This window comes from Erythrolamprus reginae, chromosome 4 (genome assembly GCF_031021105.1).
Source record: "Erythrolamprus reginae isolate rEryReg1 chromosome 4, rEryReg1.hap1, whole genome shotgun sequence".
In the NCBI taxonomy this organism is placed as follows: Eukaryota; Metazoa; Chordata; class Lepidosauria; order Squamata; family Dipsadidae; genus Erythrolamprus; species Erythrolamprus reginae.
This window is the reverse complement of record NC_091953.1, coordinates 54894978-54912483: the sequence shown is the minus strand read 5'-3', so window position 1 is coordinate 54912483 and position 17506 is coordinate 54894978. Positions and strand designations below refer to the sequence as shown.

Below are 17506 nucleotides of genomic sequence, written 5' to 3'. Positions count from 1 at the left end.
GAGCTAACTAAATTTCTGTCTCTCTTATCACAAAATGTGATTAAAGATGTGTTAATAGGCAAAGAGCTTATTTCATATTTACACATTTTTATTTTAAAAAGCAGAAAAAGAAATAAATCAACAAGAGAGACAAAACAGAGAATGCACACACTATCAAAACTTAATAATAGGTGCTTAAAATAAGTGAAAAATGCAAGAAAAGAAAATATAGTATATAATATGTTGCCACAGCAGTAAATAGTTACAATTTTACATAAAATTGTTTAATACATACATGTGTTTATATAGCTTATTTATTGTATTTTGCATAAATTACTTATTATTTCATTGTAGCATTTTTCAATATAAATTTCATTATGTTTATCCATACAAAGTCTACATCTACAATATGGGACAGGGATGTCAAACTCAAAGCCTGGGGACTGGATCCGGCCCACAAGGTGTTTAGATCTGGCCTGTGGGGCCACCCTGGAAACAGCACAGAGTTTTCACTTTGCCAGTGAAAACAGAGCTTGGAAGAGCCATATGCAGTCCTTCCATGCTGTGTTTTTGCTGACAGATCTTGGATTGCAGGAGGCAGTTGCCATCAAAGACGGAGCTTGAGAGCAGCCATTCCAAACTCCCCTTTCACCAGCAGAGGGTTTCAGGAGGCCAGGAAGAATGGCAGAATGCTTGGGCCACCACAGGCGCTCCCAACACAAGTGGCATCGAGCTGGCCATGCCCACACTGGCCACACCCACTCAGTCCCCCAAGGTCAAATGCATCCTTCCCAAGCTCCACTTTCACCAGCAGAGGGTTTCAGGAGGCCAGGAGGCTGTTTTCACTGGCAGAGTGCTTGGGCCACCACAGGCACTCCCAATACAAGTGGCATCAAACTGGTCATGCCCACACTGGCCATACCTACACAGGCCCCCCAAGGTCAAATGCATCCCTGATGAGGCCCTCAATGAAATCGAGTGTGACACCCCTGGTATAGGCAATCTGATCACAATTACACAACAAGTGTATTTAAAAAGGTATATAATCTATTGTGTTAATGTGGCTTTCCAAGGTTGCAATATTAGCTATAATAAGGGCATTTATATTGTGCAGATGTTAAATTCCATCTACTTGTTGTGGATTTAAAAATAGCATTACCCTCTGAAAATTTTAACTTTTATTGAACTATCACATTTATTTAGTCCACTACTTTCTCCCAATAGATAGTAAATTTAAGATATTGTAAACACATATGTTTTAAAGAAGCATTGTCCTTATTATACTTCAACAAAATCCTAGATAATCTTTACTTATACAGAATAGACATCTATACATTACAGATGCCATGGAGTGCAAAAAGTCATCTATACATAGACATCTATACATTACAGATGTCATGGAGTGCAAAAAGTCTGAATATTGTTTCCTTCTATAAAAGTAAAATCACTCTCCTGTTGTTTAAGTATCATAGGAACCTTCAACTCTTAACATCTGCATATGAAATGTATTGATAGCAAAAATCTAAAAGCTTTTTTTTTTGTTTAAAAAGTTTAACATGTCAATCCAGTGTCTTGGATGTCTCAGGAGCCAAAAATGGAGCTGATGTAAATAATATGGTTAACCCATATTGTAGCTGTAAATATTGTCAGTTGTGACTTCTCCATAAATTCAATTTAATATGGGAAAAAAGATTGAATTTTTGTTTTGGCAAAGAATCTATTTTTAAATAAAACCTATTGTCCAAAAAACTTTATTCTGTGTGTGTGTGTGTGTGTGTGTGTGTGTGTGTGTGTGTGTGGTGTGCATGTTTGTACGCATGCACACATATATTAATAATTGAAACACGTATAAAATGCTTTAAGAAAATATCATATAGCCATGTAATTTAAATAAACCCATCACTCAGATTCAATTGATTCCTATATAATTAAAGCAGTAGTCTATTCAATCTTGTAATTTCTACAGTCAATTTTTTTTTTAAATGAGCATCAATATTTGGAACTGAATTGTGAAATCCAAAATTACTTTCAGAACAATTCAGTCACTTCATGTATCCTATTTATGCAGAATTATCAGACAGTCACAAACAAATTCAGGAGTATCATTAAGTTGTGTCGTTTTACTTGTGATGCATAAAGGCACTTGCCATATGAAATCTAAAAATGAATACCAATAACTTTATTTTAAACTTTGATTTAAAGTATCTTATTTTACCCACAGGGCAAAACAATAAATTACTTACGAACTGGTAAAGTCTGAAATATCTCAACTTTACTATATTCTCCTTGCCCTTTTCCATTTACAGCAGCAACTTTTATTTCATATGTTGTATTTGGTTCCAGATTGCTGAGAATAACCATAGCTAAGAGAAAATGAAGAAAAGGTTTATTTTAAAAAAGAATACTTTATGTGAAACGGACACAGTTGGTTGTAACAGTTCTGCTTCATTTATTTCACAAGGTTAACATCAAGACTAGATGCACTAATTTTTATTTGGGAAAAAAATAGCCATTCATAAGGTGTGTTGTGTGCACAAGAAGGTATAAATAATGTATCCAGTTGTAAGTGCAAGCTATTTAACATATAAAGTGCAAACACATTGTTATCCTCTTTAATTAATGCACATATAAGTGACAGGAAATACATAATACCTTGGTATTACTCCATAAATATTGAATACCTAAGTAAATACGGCTGTGCTTTATAACTACATTAAGAAGAAACTATGGGTGAATTAATATACTGTACTTGGTTTGAAATGAGTGACTATTTCATGGCTGTTCAAATCTTGAGAAGGGATAGAGATTATTGATAGCAATTTAGTCTTTTTCCCATTTACTCTGCTTATTCTTTGTCTATTAGATTGATTAACTCAGGGTCTTCATTCTGTATTTGCTTGCAGATACATATACATGGAGCTCTTGCTCTCTGACTCTCATCCTAGTAGGATTTACAGTATGTAGCACAAGATCTGAGATGTTGCATAGGATGCAGTTAATTAGGTGCTAGACTTCCCTTATCCTTATCATGTATTTAATTCAATAATTTATTTCTTCACTGCTTTTGCTGAGGTTCAATTAGCACTTTCAGGTATGCTCATAGGTTTATGAGAGTACAACTGGGAGTACAACTGAATGGTAAAACAAAAGAAAGATAGAAAGTAATTAAGCTTTGTAACAATCTGCTTATCACACTGAAGTTTATCTAATTCAGTTTATCTAATCACGATACATAGAGAAAGAGATGCTGAAAAAAAGTATCACAGTATTATTCTAAACTTAGATCAATCTTTCTTTCCATTTCTCTATCCAATAATTTTTTTAAAAAAAGTAAAAATTGTGGGACCTGGGAGAACATAGCATTGGAAAATTTGACTGGAAATATAGCATAAATTTATCTCTGCCACTATTTACATCTACCATCAACCCAGGACATACTATATTTTTCTATGATTCTATTGGCACCTGACTGGAATAGGAATAATTGATATTTACGTTTTGTAATGTGCTTGCAGCTGCATATATTCTACTAAAATATTTCATGTGTCTTATGTAAAGTCATGTATAATTTATATTCTATTTCTGACAAAATAACAAAAAATAAATAACCACTAAGAAAAAGAGAAAGAAAAAATTCCTCTGGTAGTGAGAATACAAAAGCAGATATTTATTTTAAAAAATGCAGATTTGTAAACAGGAACAACTCAAAAGGCATGGCATTTTTACAGATATTGCTCACAAAAATTATATATGCCTAAGAGCTATTTTTCTGGAAATTATGATAGTAAAGGAGAAGGAGGAATAACTGTCCACAATTTTGTGGTCAAAAAGTTATCAATATTCTTCCAAAGATAAAAACATAGAATAATAAGCAACGAATAACAATTTTTAAAACTACTACTGAATTTTAATAAGCAAACAAAATTATTTATTTACAATATTAATAAGTAAAAATGCTATTAGTTATTACCAAATAGAAGATATTCAAAATCTGCGGTGATTACCAAAAGAAAATGGTTTCAAAACAAAGACTCTGTTTATTTTTCAGTACCATCTAGAGTAGCAGTTCTTAATTATGACTTTAACACTGTCCAGTGGGCCATCCCAATGCTAAAGGAGCTGCTGCTACTGCATCAGGGCTGTTATAGCTCTGAATGTCTAAGGCAGTGTTTTTCAACCAGTGTGCCGCGAAGAAGGAAGCTCAGCTTCCGGTCTTGCAACTTTTTGCTGATGGCACGAAGAGCAAAAAGTTGCGAGACCAGAAGCTGAGCTTCCTTCTTCGTGCCTTCCAAGTTTTCTGGCAGCTGCAGTGCTCCACCCAGCTGGAACTTCCCTGGCGGCGGCGGCAGGTGAGCTTTGGGGCCCAACAGGAGGGCACTGGAAGTGGGAGGGCACCGGCAGCAGCAGCACAGGGCAGTAGCTGCGGGGGGTGGCTGCACACGATCGGCAACAGCATACACCACACTGGTAACAGCAGCATCGGGCAGTAGCCATGGGACGGCAGCAGGGTGGTCGGCTGCGAGCGGGAGCTCCAGGGCGGAGGCACCAACCATGGTGGCTGGATGTGTGGCTGGATGCCGTACTACTTCCTAAATTGCATAATGAGAAGGCTTCTGAGCCAAATAATATAGCAAGGCAGATGCAGGCTGAAAATCGGATTTTTCAATTGAAACAGGCAGGAAAACCTGTGAAGAAATTTATGGAAAAATTTCAAATGATTTCCTGTAACCTGAAGAGGTGGCCAGAAAAGTGCCCTTGACCCTAAATTAAGAGAGGCATGTAAACTGCAGGTGGGAGGCAGCTGGGCCATTCAAGACTGGTATGCCACAGCAGTCATTTTGGGTGATATAATTCTTGCTGAGAAGGGATATTCCCCACCCCATGCAACAAATGATCTTCTAAGATGCTGCCTTTTCCCTTGTCAGCTGGGCTCCCTTTGCTCAGGGGTTATGAGGGGGACAAATTGCTACCGATGTGACCAGACTGGCCATAAGGAGACAGACTGATTGGCGCCCCTCTCTCCCCCTAAATCCGAACCAGGCCCGATAGCAGAAAGAGGATTTGAAGAAGCCCCTCTGCAGGGTCACTGGGCCTTTCAAACTACAGAGCTATGCCCTTCTGAGGATTTTGCCAAAGGAACCAGCCCCGTTTGGAATGAGGAGCCTGGGGGAGAGGACGACCCAATGGTGAGTGAGCCCATCCATCCGTTCATCATTAAAGCAAGGATTAAAGTGATAACCATGGGGGAGGAGGAAGAAATATGGGCTTTGATAGATACAGGGTGCTCGAGATGCCTTATCAGCGATACCCTAGTGGAGAAGTTAAAAATCCAGACCAGGCCTTTCATGAAACCCATCCGGTTCCAACAGGTGGATGGCTCTCTAGTGGGTGGAGTTCCCGCTATGCTTCTGACTGAGTTAGTGGAGCTACAGATAGGCCGGCACCGTGAATTCTTGAGATTCATAGTCGCCCCCAAGATGTTGGAAACAGTTATATTGGGTCTAGCCTGGATGGACAAAAGGACTCCCACCTTTTGTTGGGAAGGTGGGCATCGCAAGCTCTTCATCCCCTTGGGCTCTAACCCTTTTTCAGAGACTGACAGGGGAAAACCTCCTCCCTGGGAGGAGCCAGATGGGTCCTTAGCAGCAATTGCAATGAAGGAGGGAACACTTCCAGATTTCCTGAAGGTGCCCTTGGAATACAGAGACTTGGGAGAAGTTTTCAGTGAGGAAGATTGCAATGAACTGCCCCTTCACAGACCCACAGACTGTGTGATAGAATTTGAACCAGGGGGAACTCTCCCAAAACCTAGGATGTATGCAATGTCACCGAAAGAATTGGGAGAGCTGAGGAATTACATAGACACCAACCTAAGAAGGGGATTCATCCAGCCTGCCAATTCCAGGACAGCAGCCCTGTTCTCTTTAAGGAGAAGGATGGAGGCGTGCGCTTGGTTGTAGATTACCGAACCTTCAATGTGGTGTGTGTGCAGAACACTTATCCCCTCCCCCTTTAAGACTGACTAAATCAGCTAGCCAAGGGAAAATACTTTACCAAGTTGGACTTGAGGGAGGCTTATTACTGCATCAGAATAAAGGAATGGGATGAGTGGAAAACCACTTTCAACTGCCCATTAGGGATTTTCTAATTTTGAGTGATGCCATTTGGTCTGAAAGGGGCTCCTGCCGTGTTCATGTAGTATATAAATGAAGTTCTACAAACCCACCTCTACAACGGGGTTCTTGTGTATTTAGATGACATCCTTATCTACAGCCAGAATCTCCCTGACAACGTCAAATTGGTGAGGCAAGTCTTGAAGAAACTTTTGTCTGCTAAGCTCTATGTGAAACTTTCCAAATGCAAATTTCACCAGACATCAGTAGACTATTTGGGATACCACATATCTAGTGAAGGCATAGAGATGGACCCAACCAAGGTGAAGGCAGTGCTTGATTGGCATGCTGCCTGCACGTGCAAGCAATTACAGAGTTTCTTAGGATTTGCAAATTTTTACTGGCAGTTCATGCCAGCTTTCGCAGAAGTTGCCTTGCCCTTGACCGAGTTACTAAAGACTGGGTCAGCTCCTACTAAGCCCAGACCATCTCAGCCAATCAGGTGGACGATGGAATGGCAAAAGGCATTCAAAAGACTCAAAAGGCTTTTTGCAAGGGAGCCAATCCTACAGCACCCTGACCCTGAGTGGAAATTTGTGATCCAGTCCGACGCCAGCGATGTGGCTATAGCTGCAGTGCTATTACAAGACAATGGAAGGGGACAGTTGCTGCCTTGTGCATGCCTTTCCAAGAAGCTGACCCCCACCCGAGAGGAGGTGGGTTATTTGGGAAAAAGAAGCATTTGCTGTATGTGTAGTGCTGGGGACATGGAAGCATTTTCTGGAAGGTGGAGCCATTCCTTTTGAAGTGTGGACTGACCATAAGAAGCTTGAAGCATTAAAGACCCTAAAGAGGCTTCCTTCTAAGCTAGTATGATGGGCCCAATATTTTAGATGGTTCAATTTTACACTGAAACATATCCCAGCTGGGAAGAACCTCATTGCTGATGCTCTGTCATGAAAACCACAGTACAATAACAAGAGAGAGGAAGAAGTAGCATCCAATAATTCTGTACACAGTAGCATGGGACTAACTCCTTTTCAGGTTACCAGTGGTTGAGATTTTGTTCCCATGCCAGAACTAACTACAGAACCTCCCTCATCCATCACGCTGGTGGAGTGGATGGAGAGTTGAAGAGAGGATGGGAGGACACCAAGAAGGCGCTGACGGAGGCATCGCAAGCCTACAAGAACAAGCATATAAGCACCAATCTCCCAAACCCCCTTTTTGAGTGGGAGATAAAGCTTTTATGTCTACCAAATACATTCGGTTAAGGCTGCCTAGCAAATAGGTCCAAAATTCCTGGGCCCTTTTTCAATAGTGAAAGTAATCAACCTGGTCATGGTGCAGCTTGCGTTGCCTAGAATCCTAGGGAGGATCCACCCTGTATTTCACTGCAGCCTGCTTAAGCCAGTGATCGGGTCCAACATTAGGTCACATGCACAGCTGTCCCCTTCCCCTGTAGTAATTCAAAGGGAACCCTATTATGAAGTGGATTCCCGCATTTTCCGGTGAACCTTGCACTACCCAATTCATTGGAAGGGGTACCCTCTGTCGGAGGCTACCTGGGTAAAGAGTTGGGACATCAGTGCTGATAGGTTAGTCAAGCAGTTCCATGAAAATTATCTGAACAAGCCAAACGGTCCCGGAGGGGGGAGGTAAGGTGGTCTGGAATGGTGCTAACCCTATAATTATTCTATCATTCCAGGAGACGGGTGTTTGCGGAAGGGGAGGCCGCCTGTCAGGCCCAAAGTAATATGTGAAGTCAAAAGTTGGTCTGACACAGTTTGGTAGTGAGAAAAGAATGGGGGGGGGGGAGTGAGAGAGAGAGAGAGTGAGAGATTTATGCCACGCAGAATACTTTGCTTTACACAGAATCCAAAGTAATCTGAACACAGGAAGGAATTAGAAAATCCTGCATCATATTGGTCCTCATGATTGCACTTCTGGGTGTGGGAATGGGAGATGAGCTTTTGACCTGGATGTAATCTTAAGGGACCTTAAGTTGGAATGAATAATGCAGAATCCAAATTGGCTTTGTTAATAAATCGGACCCTGCGTTAAAAAGCATAGATGTGGAAGTTGATTTATTTTCTCAGATGCTATTTGGTTCACTGACAAAGAGAGAAAAACCCCCCAGCTTTCACCTGGTTTTGGAAATGGTTCAAGAGTGTGTATACACACACACACACACACACACACACACAGGGGGGGGAGGAGACAGGGATGGAAAAAGAGATGAGAGTGTCTTAGAGTGTCACTTTGTGTCATTTTGGTTGGTGGTGTGCCCCAGGATTTTGTAAATGTAAAAAATGTGCCGCGGCTCAAAAAGTGTTGAAAATCACTGGTCTCGGGAATCTGCGCATCTTCTAACATGTCTGAAAATGTGTCAGTCAGGAGCATAACAGTATTATCTGCCAAAAAAAAATCAACCAGACAACTATAATCTCTTTAGTCTTATAGAGAATGGTAGCCTGTCATCTAAAGTTAGGAAAAGTATTGAAAAGTAACTGAAGATGAAGAGAAAGAGTTTTGGCATTCCCCAGTCATAATTTGAAAATATAAATAATTTGTCTGAATATCAAACTTTCTGGAATTTTCTAGAATTTTTTATTTTGGCTTGGTCTAAAATGTGAATACTTTTCCAATTGAAACTGTAGTTGAGTCTGTTCAAGTATTATGAGATTAAGGAATTTTTTTATTCTTCTAATAACTAAGTGGATGTGTTATGATAGTCTTCTCTCTATCAGTCTGACTTCTATATTGTGCTATTGCAATTTTTGTACTGCAAGCTACAGATGACTTCTGAGTCTTTTATATTTTTAAAAAAATGTTTTGGAGGGCTTTAGTTGGTTGTATTCTACAGTGTAATCCTACATGATTACATCAATATGTTGATCATTTCTAAGATATTTTTGATGTATAGGAATATAATCCTTTTTACAGATTGTATTGGTAGGTTGTGTAGTCAAGCATTTTTTGATGAAGAACAAGTTTTCAACATTAAATGTTTACAACATTATGTTGTAAGATGTTGTATAAATTATCTGTTTCTTCTTTCTTTTTATTTATTTATTATTTTGTTTTGTTTATTTATTTGTCAAACATGTACAAGGTAGTAGATATTGGTATAAATTTTAGCAAGATAGGTACAGGTAAATTAGGCAATAGGACAGTAGGACAAGGATGGTAGCACAATGGTGCGCTTATGCACTCCCCTTACAGACCTCTTAGGAATGGGATAAGGTTAACTGTAGACAATGTAAGGTTGAAGTTTTGGGGTTTGGAGAAGAAACCACAGAGTTAGGTTGTGCATTCCAGGCATTGATTATTCTGTTGCTGAAGTCGTATTTTCTATAGTCAAGTTTGGAACGGTTTACATTAAGTTTGAATTGATTGTGTGTTTGTGTATTATTGCAGTTGAAGTAGAAGAAATCATTGACAGGTAGGACAGAGTGGTAAATTATTTTGTGAACTACATTTAGGTTGGATTGAAGGCTACAAAGTTCTAGGCTATCTATGCCCAAAACCTTCAATTGAGGAAATATGAAAAAGCGGTACACAATATTTATACCAATTTATATTCATTTGTCCATTTTACATATACAGTATATAAAATCTTAAAATCTTAGAAATTCCCAATATTTCTTGAATCAACTTTCTCAAGCTCATTTTTTAACACTATGTATTTCTATATGTAATTGACATATTAGTTATGGTATATCATACCGTTTTTTAAAGACCAAGTTCTGTGAACTTTATACTCTTTTTCATATCCAGACATTGTGTGAAGTAAGAAGCATAGAATTTTAGACAATTTTTAATATTGTATCCTGAGAAATTACACTGGCACCTTTTAGAATGTCATTAGAACTGAACTATTTTGAGAGGTTGGTCTTTATTCCTATGCCTTTCTGATAGTTGATTTTGTGAGGTGTGCGCGCATGTGTGTGTGTGTGTATGTACTGTATATGTATATGTCTATTTCTTTATGAATGTCTTATTTATATAAGCTTCAGGAAGTCAGTAAATTTGATGATATATAAGATCATTTAATCAATGAATGAAGATCATAATTTTTTTTTCACAAGTCTGAGGATATGTTTTGAAAATGGAAGCTTTCTATTATTCTGCTAAATCCTTATTAGTAATACAATGCTGGAAAATCAATATTTTAAATGACAGGTATTCTAAATGGTGGCATGCATTTGGTTAAAATATTGGAATAGGATTGCCAGACTTTTTATCTATATCGTAAATTGGGTACTTTGTCAGATTCCCTTGTTAATATTATTCTATTTGTTTATACAGGATAAAAATGCACTTGCCTTCACTTGATTTAGTACCACTGCAAATAAGTATTTTTTTAAAAAGTCCAGCCAGTATTTCAACATACGTTTTAAAATTCTACAGTACATGAGATGGAATATATATTCACCTTTTTGTTTTGCAAAGTCATTCTGCGCATATGCAGTAACATTTCTTGAAACAGACTCTGGCTAATTATTTCTGTTGTACATACTCCTGATCAGTTGGAGGATGATGAAGATATTGATGACTCGGATTCAGATAGTGTTTATGAAGTAGTGGGGGGCCTGGGGTTACAGATAGTAGAACAGAGTTCAGGATCTAGTGAGGGAGAATCAGATGCACGCTGGGTTAATCCTAAATTCAGAAGAATTGAGAAACGTAGAGAGCAAAGGTCTGGAAGAAGATATTAGAGAAGAAGGGTGGAGTTTCAACGTTGCTGAAAGGAAATATGGAGGTGCTTTCACCACGCTAAAGTAAGCCAAAGTATTTTGTATTGTACTTAGTCAGTGCTGCTGTCTTTTTTAAAGCTATGTATTTAGGAAATAAATCTTGTCTAAGTGAAGCAGGAAAAGGAATGTGAGAAATGCGGCTAAGAGAGAGATAACAGACCGATTGATGTCTGGAATGTGTTGAAGTACAAGAGAGCAGAGAAATAAACGGAGTTGCTTTATTCATGAAGTGATGCATTTAATGAGAGTTATTTGTAATTACTAAACTTCTACCAGAACCCAGAACAATTTCTAGGAGTTGAATGAAATAATATATGTGAAGATAGAATTGAAAAATATTATCCAGAAATAAACCATAGTTAAATTCAATACCGTACTTCTAAAATAATAGTTTCTTTTAAAGTAATATGCAAGTTCATATAATAATGAAGAGAATGGAAATGTTTGTAAATTTAAAATATCTTTTCATTAATGACACTGCATAAGTAATATCTATGTGTCGTGGCCCGTTCACGTCCTGAGCAATTAGCAATGGATCTAGAGGATTCAGAGATAGTGGAGACAGGATGCAAGCAACCTGTGTTCCTGGCACTCAAAACTGACAGCAAAGAGGATGTAGTGTCAGAGGCTGAAGAGCAACCAGGGCCCTCTGCACCCCCTGAGTGACTTAGGAGAAGAGGAGGGGTCTTTTCTTGATGCTAGGATTCGTAGGGCCTTTAGGAGGCAATACTGGTTACTCAGGGAGGAGGATTCCTCATGAGTAGCACTGCTAGCTACCGTGCCACACCTTCAGACTATTTAAGAAGGAGTCACACAATGCTTTGGTACAGAGGGCAGTGCAATTTCATTCCAGAATCTTGCTGCAGCTCTTGTCTCCAGGTTAAAGGAACCGCTTTAATCTGCATTAATTAGTTCTGGGATTTCAGCCAACCTCTGTAAGTTTACGATATGGAACTTTGCTACAATGTAATAATTACTGTTATGTTTATTTATTCTTGGGACTCTGGACAGCTGATAAGACATTATAATCAGTCTGGTTAAGCCTTCATTAGATTTTACTCTCTTTTAAAAAAGACTCAAAACTGCTAAGACTTTTGTTAGTAATAAGACTTGTAGTACTAAATCCGGTGATGTGCATATTATTTTATTATTATTATTTATTAGACTTGTATGCCGCCCCTCTCCGAAGACTATTTTGGTGGCTTGAGACAGAACAGATCTGAGGGGATACTTCATTTTTGACCTTAAAGGGAAAAATGTAAAATATCATTGTTCTAGCCACAGTAGAATTATAGTCTGTTGAAAAAAAAATTGAAAATGACATTCCAGGAAAAATATATAAACATATTGAAACTAATTGTTTTAAAACTCATCCTCCTCTCCCCCCCCCCCTTATTGCATACTTACTCTGAACTGCATGTGAAAGAACAACTTTCCATGTTTCTGAAGTGACTTCTTTTACATCCACTTGGTAATGATGAATTGGGACGCCTCCATGAGAATCTGGTTTATTAAAAGATACTTTAGCAAAAGTCTGTGATACATCTATAATTTTGACTCCGTGTGGACTAGATGGTACATCTAGGGAAAAAAATTAAGGAACATATAATAGCATAGTAAAATTAGGCAATATACGAAACAATAAATTGTAAGTTATTTTATTACATGGTGAAAACATTAACAGTATTAAATAAGCAAAACATTGAACAGTTGAAACTGGAGTCTGTAGGAAAGTTAGCTCTTTTTAAGAGTTTAATGGAAAACTATATGCTAAGATTTACATATCTAGGTTCAGCTTTATGTTACCAATAAATAAATAAATAAATAAAATACATACAATTACTTTGTATTAATGCAAACTTTTCTAAACTTAAGGGTATTTTTTTACATTTTATTTCTTTAACTTTTTCTAGATAAATATTGCACAGATTCATTCATTTTGGTCCTTTAAATTACATTTAAGAAAGTCAAATAAACAAGGTTAAAATCATAGAATTTTACAGTATAAAAGATTTACAGGGAAAAAAGTACAATAAAACACTAAATATTTTTCATTTGGTATTTAAGTATACTTTGAAAATCAAAGTACTGTATACTAAACTCATTTTTATTGATAGAGAATGTTTTAGGATTTTTGGAAATTTTGAAAGATGAAACTGACATGGGAAAACAATGAAAATCTTCCAAAACATCTCTGAACAAAAAAGGAGGTTCTTAACTTGAATTAATATGCTAAAGAACTCCATCAGACATATTATAATTTGTTGAAAGAGATCAAAGAAAGATGGAGGGATATACAGAAATAGTGTACAGTAAATTTCAACATCCAAGAAACTTTTGAAGATACTGTATTCCCTACTTACAAGAATCTTTAGTATTAGAGGATTAGAAGTTAAATCAGTTCTTAAGTGATTACTAATTCTGATGTATAATCAGTGAACCTCTACAGTAGGAAGAGGTCAAGTATACTGCCGATACTAAATAAAAGAGCATGCAAATTATTATTATTAAAATAATGATAAACTTATGTTTATTTTATAGAACTGTTATTAAAACAATAGTGTCTGGAAACAACACAACTATTAAAAATAATAGAGGGCTCAATTATCTGCAAGATAACCAATAAGCCTCTGAAGACTCTGGAAGAATCACTCATTCTTCATTGTTAGACAGTTGACAATTTATAATCGTCCTCATAACTAACATGTCATTTCAAGTCATTGGTTCTGGTCTCGATCCATAATGCAGTAAAATATATGTCCACTCTATTGTCTTCTGACAACCCTTCAGTATTTGAAGAGGCAATCATTTATTACCTATGCCATATTTGCCTAGAAACTGTAACATTTTCTTGTAGACTTCATCATTTTAATAATCTTCTCTTAACTTGCTCCAATTTATATAGCTATGCTAACTATATCATGGTAGAGTAATCAAAATAAATATGTATATGGCAAAGCACAATAGACCAATTACTTGCCATGATCCATGATCTGCTAAGGCATTCCAAGATAGCATTTGTCTTTTAACAGTTACAGCACATTGCAGCTTCATCTTTAATTTGTGATCAACAGGGACAGTTCCCTTTTACATGTACTATTATCTAACACATTTTCTATGTCATTGCCATATATCGTTACTACATTGATAGATATATACCATATCACTTTTATTTTTTTTGTCTTAAATTCAACTTCATTTATTAAACATACAGTACTCTCAAATAAAATATACTCTTGGGTCCTTTATTTATAGAAATATTAGTCACCCCTCCAAATTTATGTCATATGCAAACTTTATAAGGGTCGGCTCAATTGCCTATCCAAGTCATTGATTAAACCCAAAAAGGGGGGAAAGTGTTACATGAAGTTTATGGCAGAGATCTACAGATTTAGTATTTTTCTCCAAGATGAAGGGGAACCATTAATTAGCATATTTGAGTGAGATCATTCAACAAATCCATCTAATGGTGTTATCATCTAAGTCCACTTTACTATTTTATGAAGAAAAATATTGTGTTGTGCTTTTGAGGGACTTTGCTGAGATCCAGGTATGCCACATTTATAATCTTCTTCCAGAATATGTCAAAGAAGGAAATAGGTGGAGCCTGGCATCATCTGTTTATGACAAATGTGTGAGGCCTTCTTTTAAACACAGTATGCCTATACAAGTTTTCACAAACACTTTTTTTCATAGCCAGTTTGATGACATTAAGCAATATAGATGTTAGGTTGAAAAATCTGTACCTTCCTGGTTCCTCCCCCATTTTATTTTTTGTAGCTGGGAAAATATTTGTTCTCTTCCTGTTTTTGAAATCTCATAAATCCTTCATAATTTCCCAAATATGGTTCTGTGAACATCTCTATTGCTTCCTACAATAATCTGGGATCCTGAATTCCTTTAAATTAGTCCAGTTACTTAACCCCTTGCATATCATGTACTTGCATACTAAGATATAATCTATATGGTCTTTGAGTCTTGAATTCATTTAAATTTATTATCTCTTAACTACCTTATATTTGCCTGTAAGAAAGTTAAAAAAAAATCTTCTTTCCCATCACCCATCAACAATTCATCATTTTCCCCTGCAATAGATCCTCTTCTATTTCCTGTTCACGTCCCTATTCTTTTCATCAGTTTAGTGAGTTCTGCATATATCCATGCTACCTATTTTATTTCTTTGGGTTTTTTCTTCCCATGTGATAGAATTATAATTTAAATATCCTGTTGTATAGGATTTTTCATCTTTCCTGGACATTTTTCTTCATTGGGATTAAACTATTAAACTGAAGCAATTTATCTGGGATTTCATCAAAGAATCCCTCTGAAGTGGGGTATAAAACCCTCTTGGTTTCTGATACAACAGAACAAGGGGGATATGAAAGCACTGTCCCTGAAGATTGAATTAGTTTTTACAATCAAGTACCCCTTGGGCAACAGTGTTGTCACCAGGAAAACCTTTCAAACAAAAACCACCTTCAGTTAGCTTTGCAGGTATTTTCCTCATGAATACAGACAGGCCAGAGATTAAAATATAATATGATCATTTTTTCATGTTTGAATCAGATTGATTGAATCAGGTTGGTGAGTTTCAGGTCCCTGTAGCAGATCCCTTGTTCTTTCTTTTATATTCTCAAAAATAAATTTGACAGTAAGAACAATAAGAACTTATTGGCTCTCTGATTCTTAACAGAATGTCAAAATAATAAATGTTTTCCAGTGTAACTATTATATGCCTCTTTGAAAACTGGTAAACTGCAGCAGAAAAGCTTTATTCATATTTCTTGAACTCTCCAGATTCTCTGTAATGAACTCTTACAATAAATTCACTTTTGTTTCTCTGAATCCTTTTACAACTTTAAACAGGTTTTCAGCCCATTGGTTCTGAAATTTCTGAGCAAATAAGAGTATATGGATGGGTAAGTGCATCTGTGTGTAATTTAGATGTTCTCAGCCTGTTTGTTAGGTCAATTCGTTTTTAGAAAACTAGTACTGTGCTCTGGTATACCAGCCATAGTTCCCTCTAAGCTGAGCAGTGAGCAATCGCTCACTTAAAAATCATCATCAACTCAGAGTTTTTCAAACCTGCCCAGAAGCCGAGAGGGAAAGAGTGAGAGGGAAGGAGAGAGGAAGAGAGAGAAACAGATAGAAAAAAGAGAGGAAGGAAAAGAGAAAGAAAAAGAATGGGAGTAAGGAAGAGAGGAAGAAAATCAAAATCCAGTTTGAAACTAGCTTAACTATTTAAGTGGCATTTTGATATTGATAGTGTTGCCCTATTATGAGCTCACTGTTATAGACACACAGTACAGTATTTTATTTTGAAATTCTCTGAGGCAAAACAGGGTGGGTTTTTTATTTGTTTGTTTGTTTGTTTATTTGTTTATTTATTTAATATTTCTGTGCCGCCCAGTCCCAAAAGGACTGCCGCTCAGACACTATACTTTTCTGCCCACCCCAAATAAAAATTAGAGGGAACACTGATACCAGCAATGTGCTAATCATCATCCCGTAAGTTTCAATGATGCTTCCACATCAAATTTGTCTTTTTGCATAAGGATAATTCATTTTTATTTTGTTTATTTTCCATATTCTGTGCATTTATGTAAAAAAAATGATATTCTGAATATCATCTTGTTGTACCATCCTGTAATCTTCTTCTTATGCTATATCAATCATTGGATGTTGGCAATCATGTTGGCAATCATATTTTTATCAATAGCTGCACGAAAAAGTGCTATTTAGTTTTGCTCAAACCAGTCTCATGGATTTTGAAGCCATGATATTGTTCTTAATTTTTTGAAACTAAGATCATTGTTGTAGAATTCAGTCTCTTGTTGACCACACTATCTGAATAGCCAGTTGTTGATTCGTGTTATCTTTACTTCTCCCACCTCCTGTAACTGGGACTGTTCCCATCTCCTTCATTTTTTGCCCTATGTCTCATAGTCTCCATATACGTTTTGACTGTTTCCATGGCATTCATCCTCATATGGATCAAAAAGAAAACATATGATTGTTCGTGGCCTTGGTTGGATTTGGTAATCTCCTGTCACATCCTGTAGTTGGGCACCTGGAAGACAATACACCTTCTACAATGTCATATCATTCTATTCAAAACCATTTTGATTTCCCTCAGCAAGGAATCACCCACCACCATAACATGTTCTTTTTTCTCAAGGTTTATCATTGGTTTCTTCAGTTCATGGGGCCTTTCATTCAATTCCATTCATATTTTACATACGACCATATGGAAAAACTTGCTCTTTGAAATAAAAAAAACCTAATAGGAATTATTATAAGGGTCAGGTTTTCAATATCTACATTGAACTATGTGATGAAAACATCAGGAACTAGTGAGGAGCTGAATGCTATCAGCATGAGGTGACACCCATATCTATCTTTGTGACAGGTGTGGCTCCCTGAAATACCTGTGTGATTTCATAATAGCCATAGGAAGAATAATGAATTGAAATTATATTTTTTTTAAAGGTGGATTAAAATGGTGGGCATTAAGGGGTATGCTGTCATGGACTTTATTTTTACCAACAAATAAAAGTTTGAGGTAATAAAATAAATAAGAATGCATAGTTAAAGTTCTTGATTTCAAAAAGTTTAGTTAAAAAACTCAAAGACATGGATATTTGAAAGACTGAT

At 36.8% G+C, this 17506-nt stretch overlaps 1 protein-coding gene across 1 annotated transcript in view; it reads right to left on the bottom strand.

Annotated features, from left to right (window-relative positions):
* The window catches only part of NCAM2 (neural cell adhesion molecule 2), a 237640-nt gene that overhangs the window by 55110 nt on the left and 165024 nt on the right, over positions 1-17506 (bottom strand). Inside the window, exons 12-13 of the mRNA XM_070751764.1 lie at positions 12260-12433; positions 2223-2342 (exon numbers count right to left, since the gene is read on the bottom strand). Of these exons, the coding sequence (XP_070607865.1) occupies positions 2223-2342; positions 12260-12433 (294 nt within the window). The remainder of the gene's footprint in view (positions 1-2222; positions 2343-12259; positions 12434-17506) is intronic.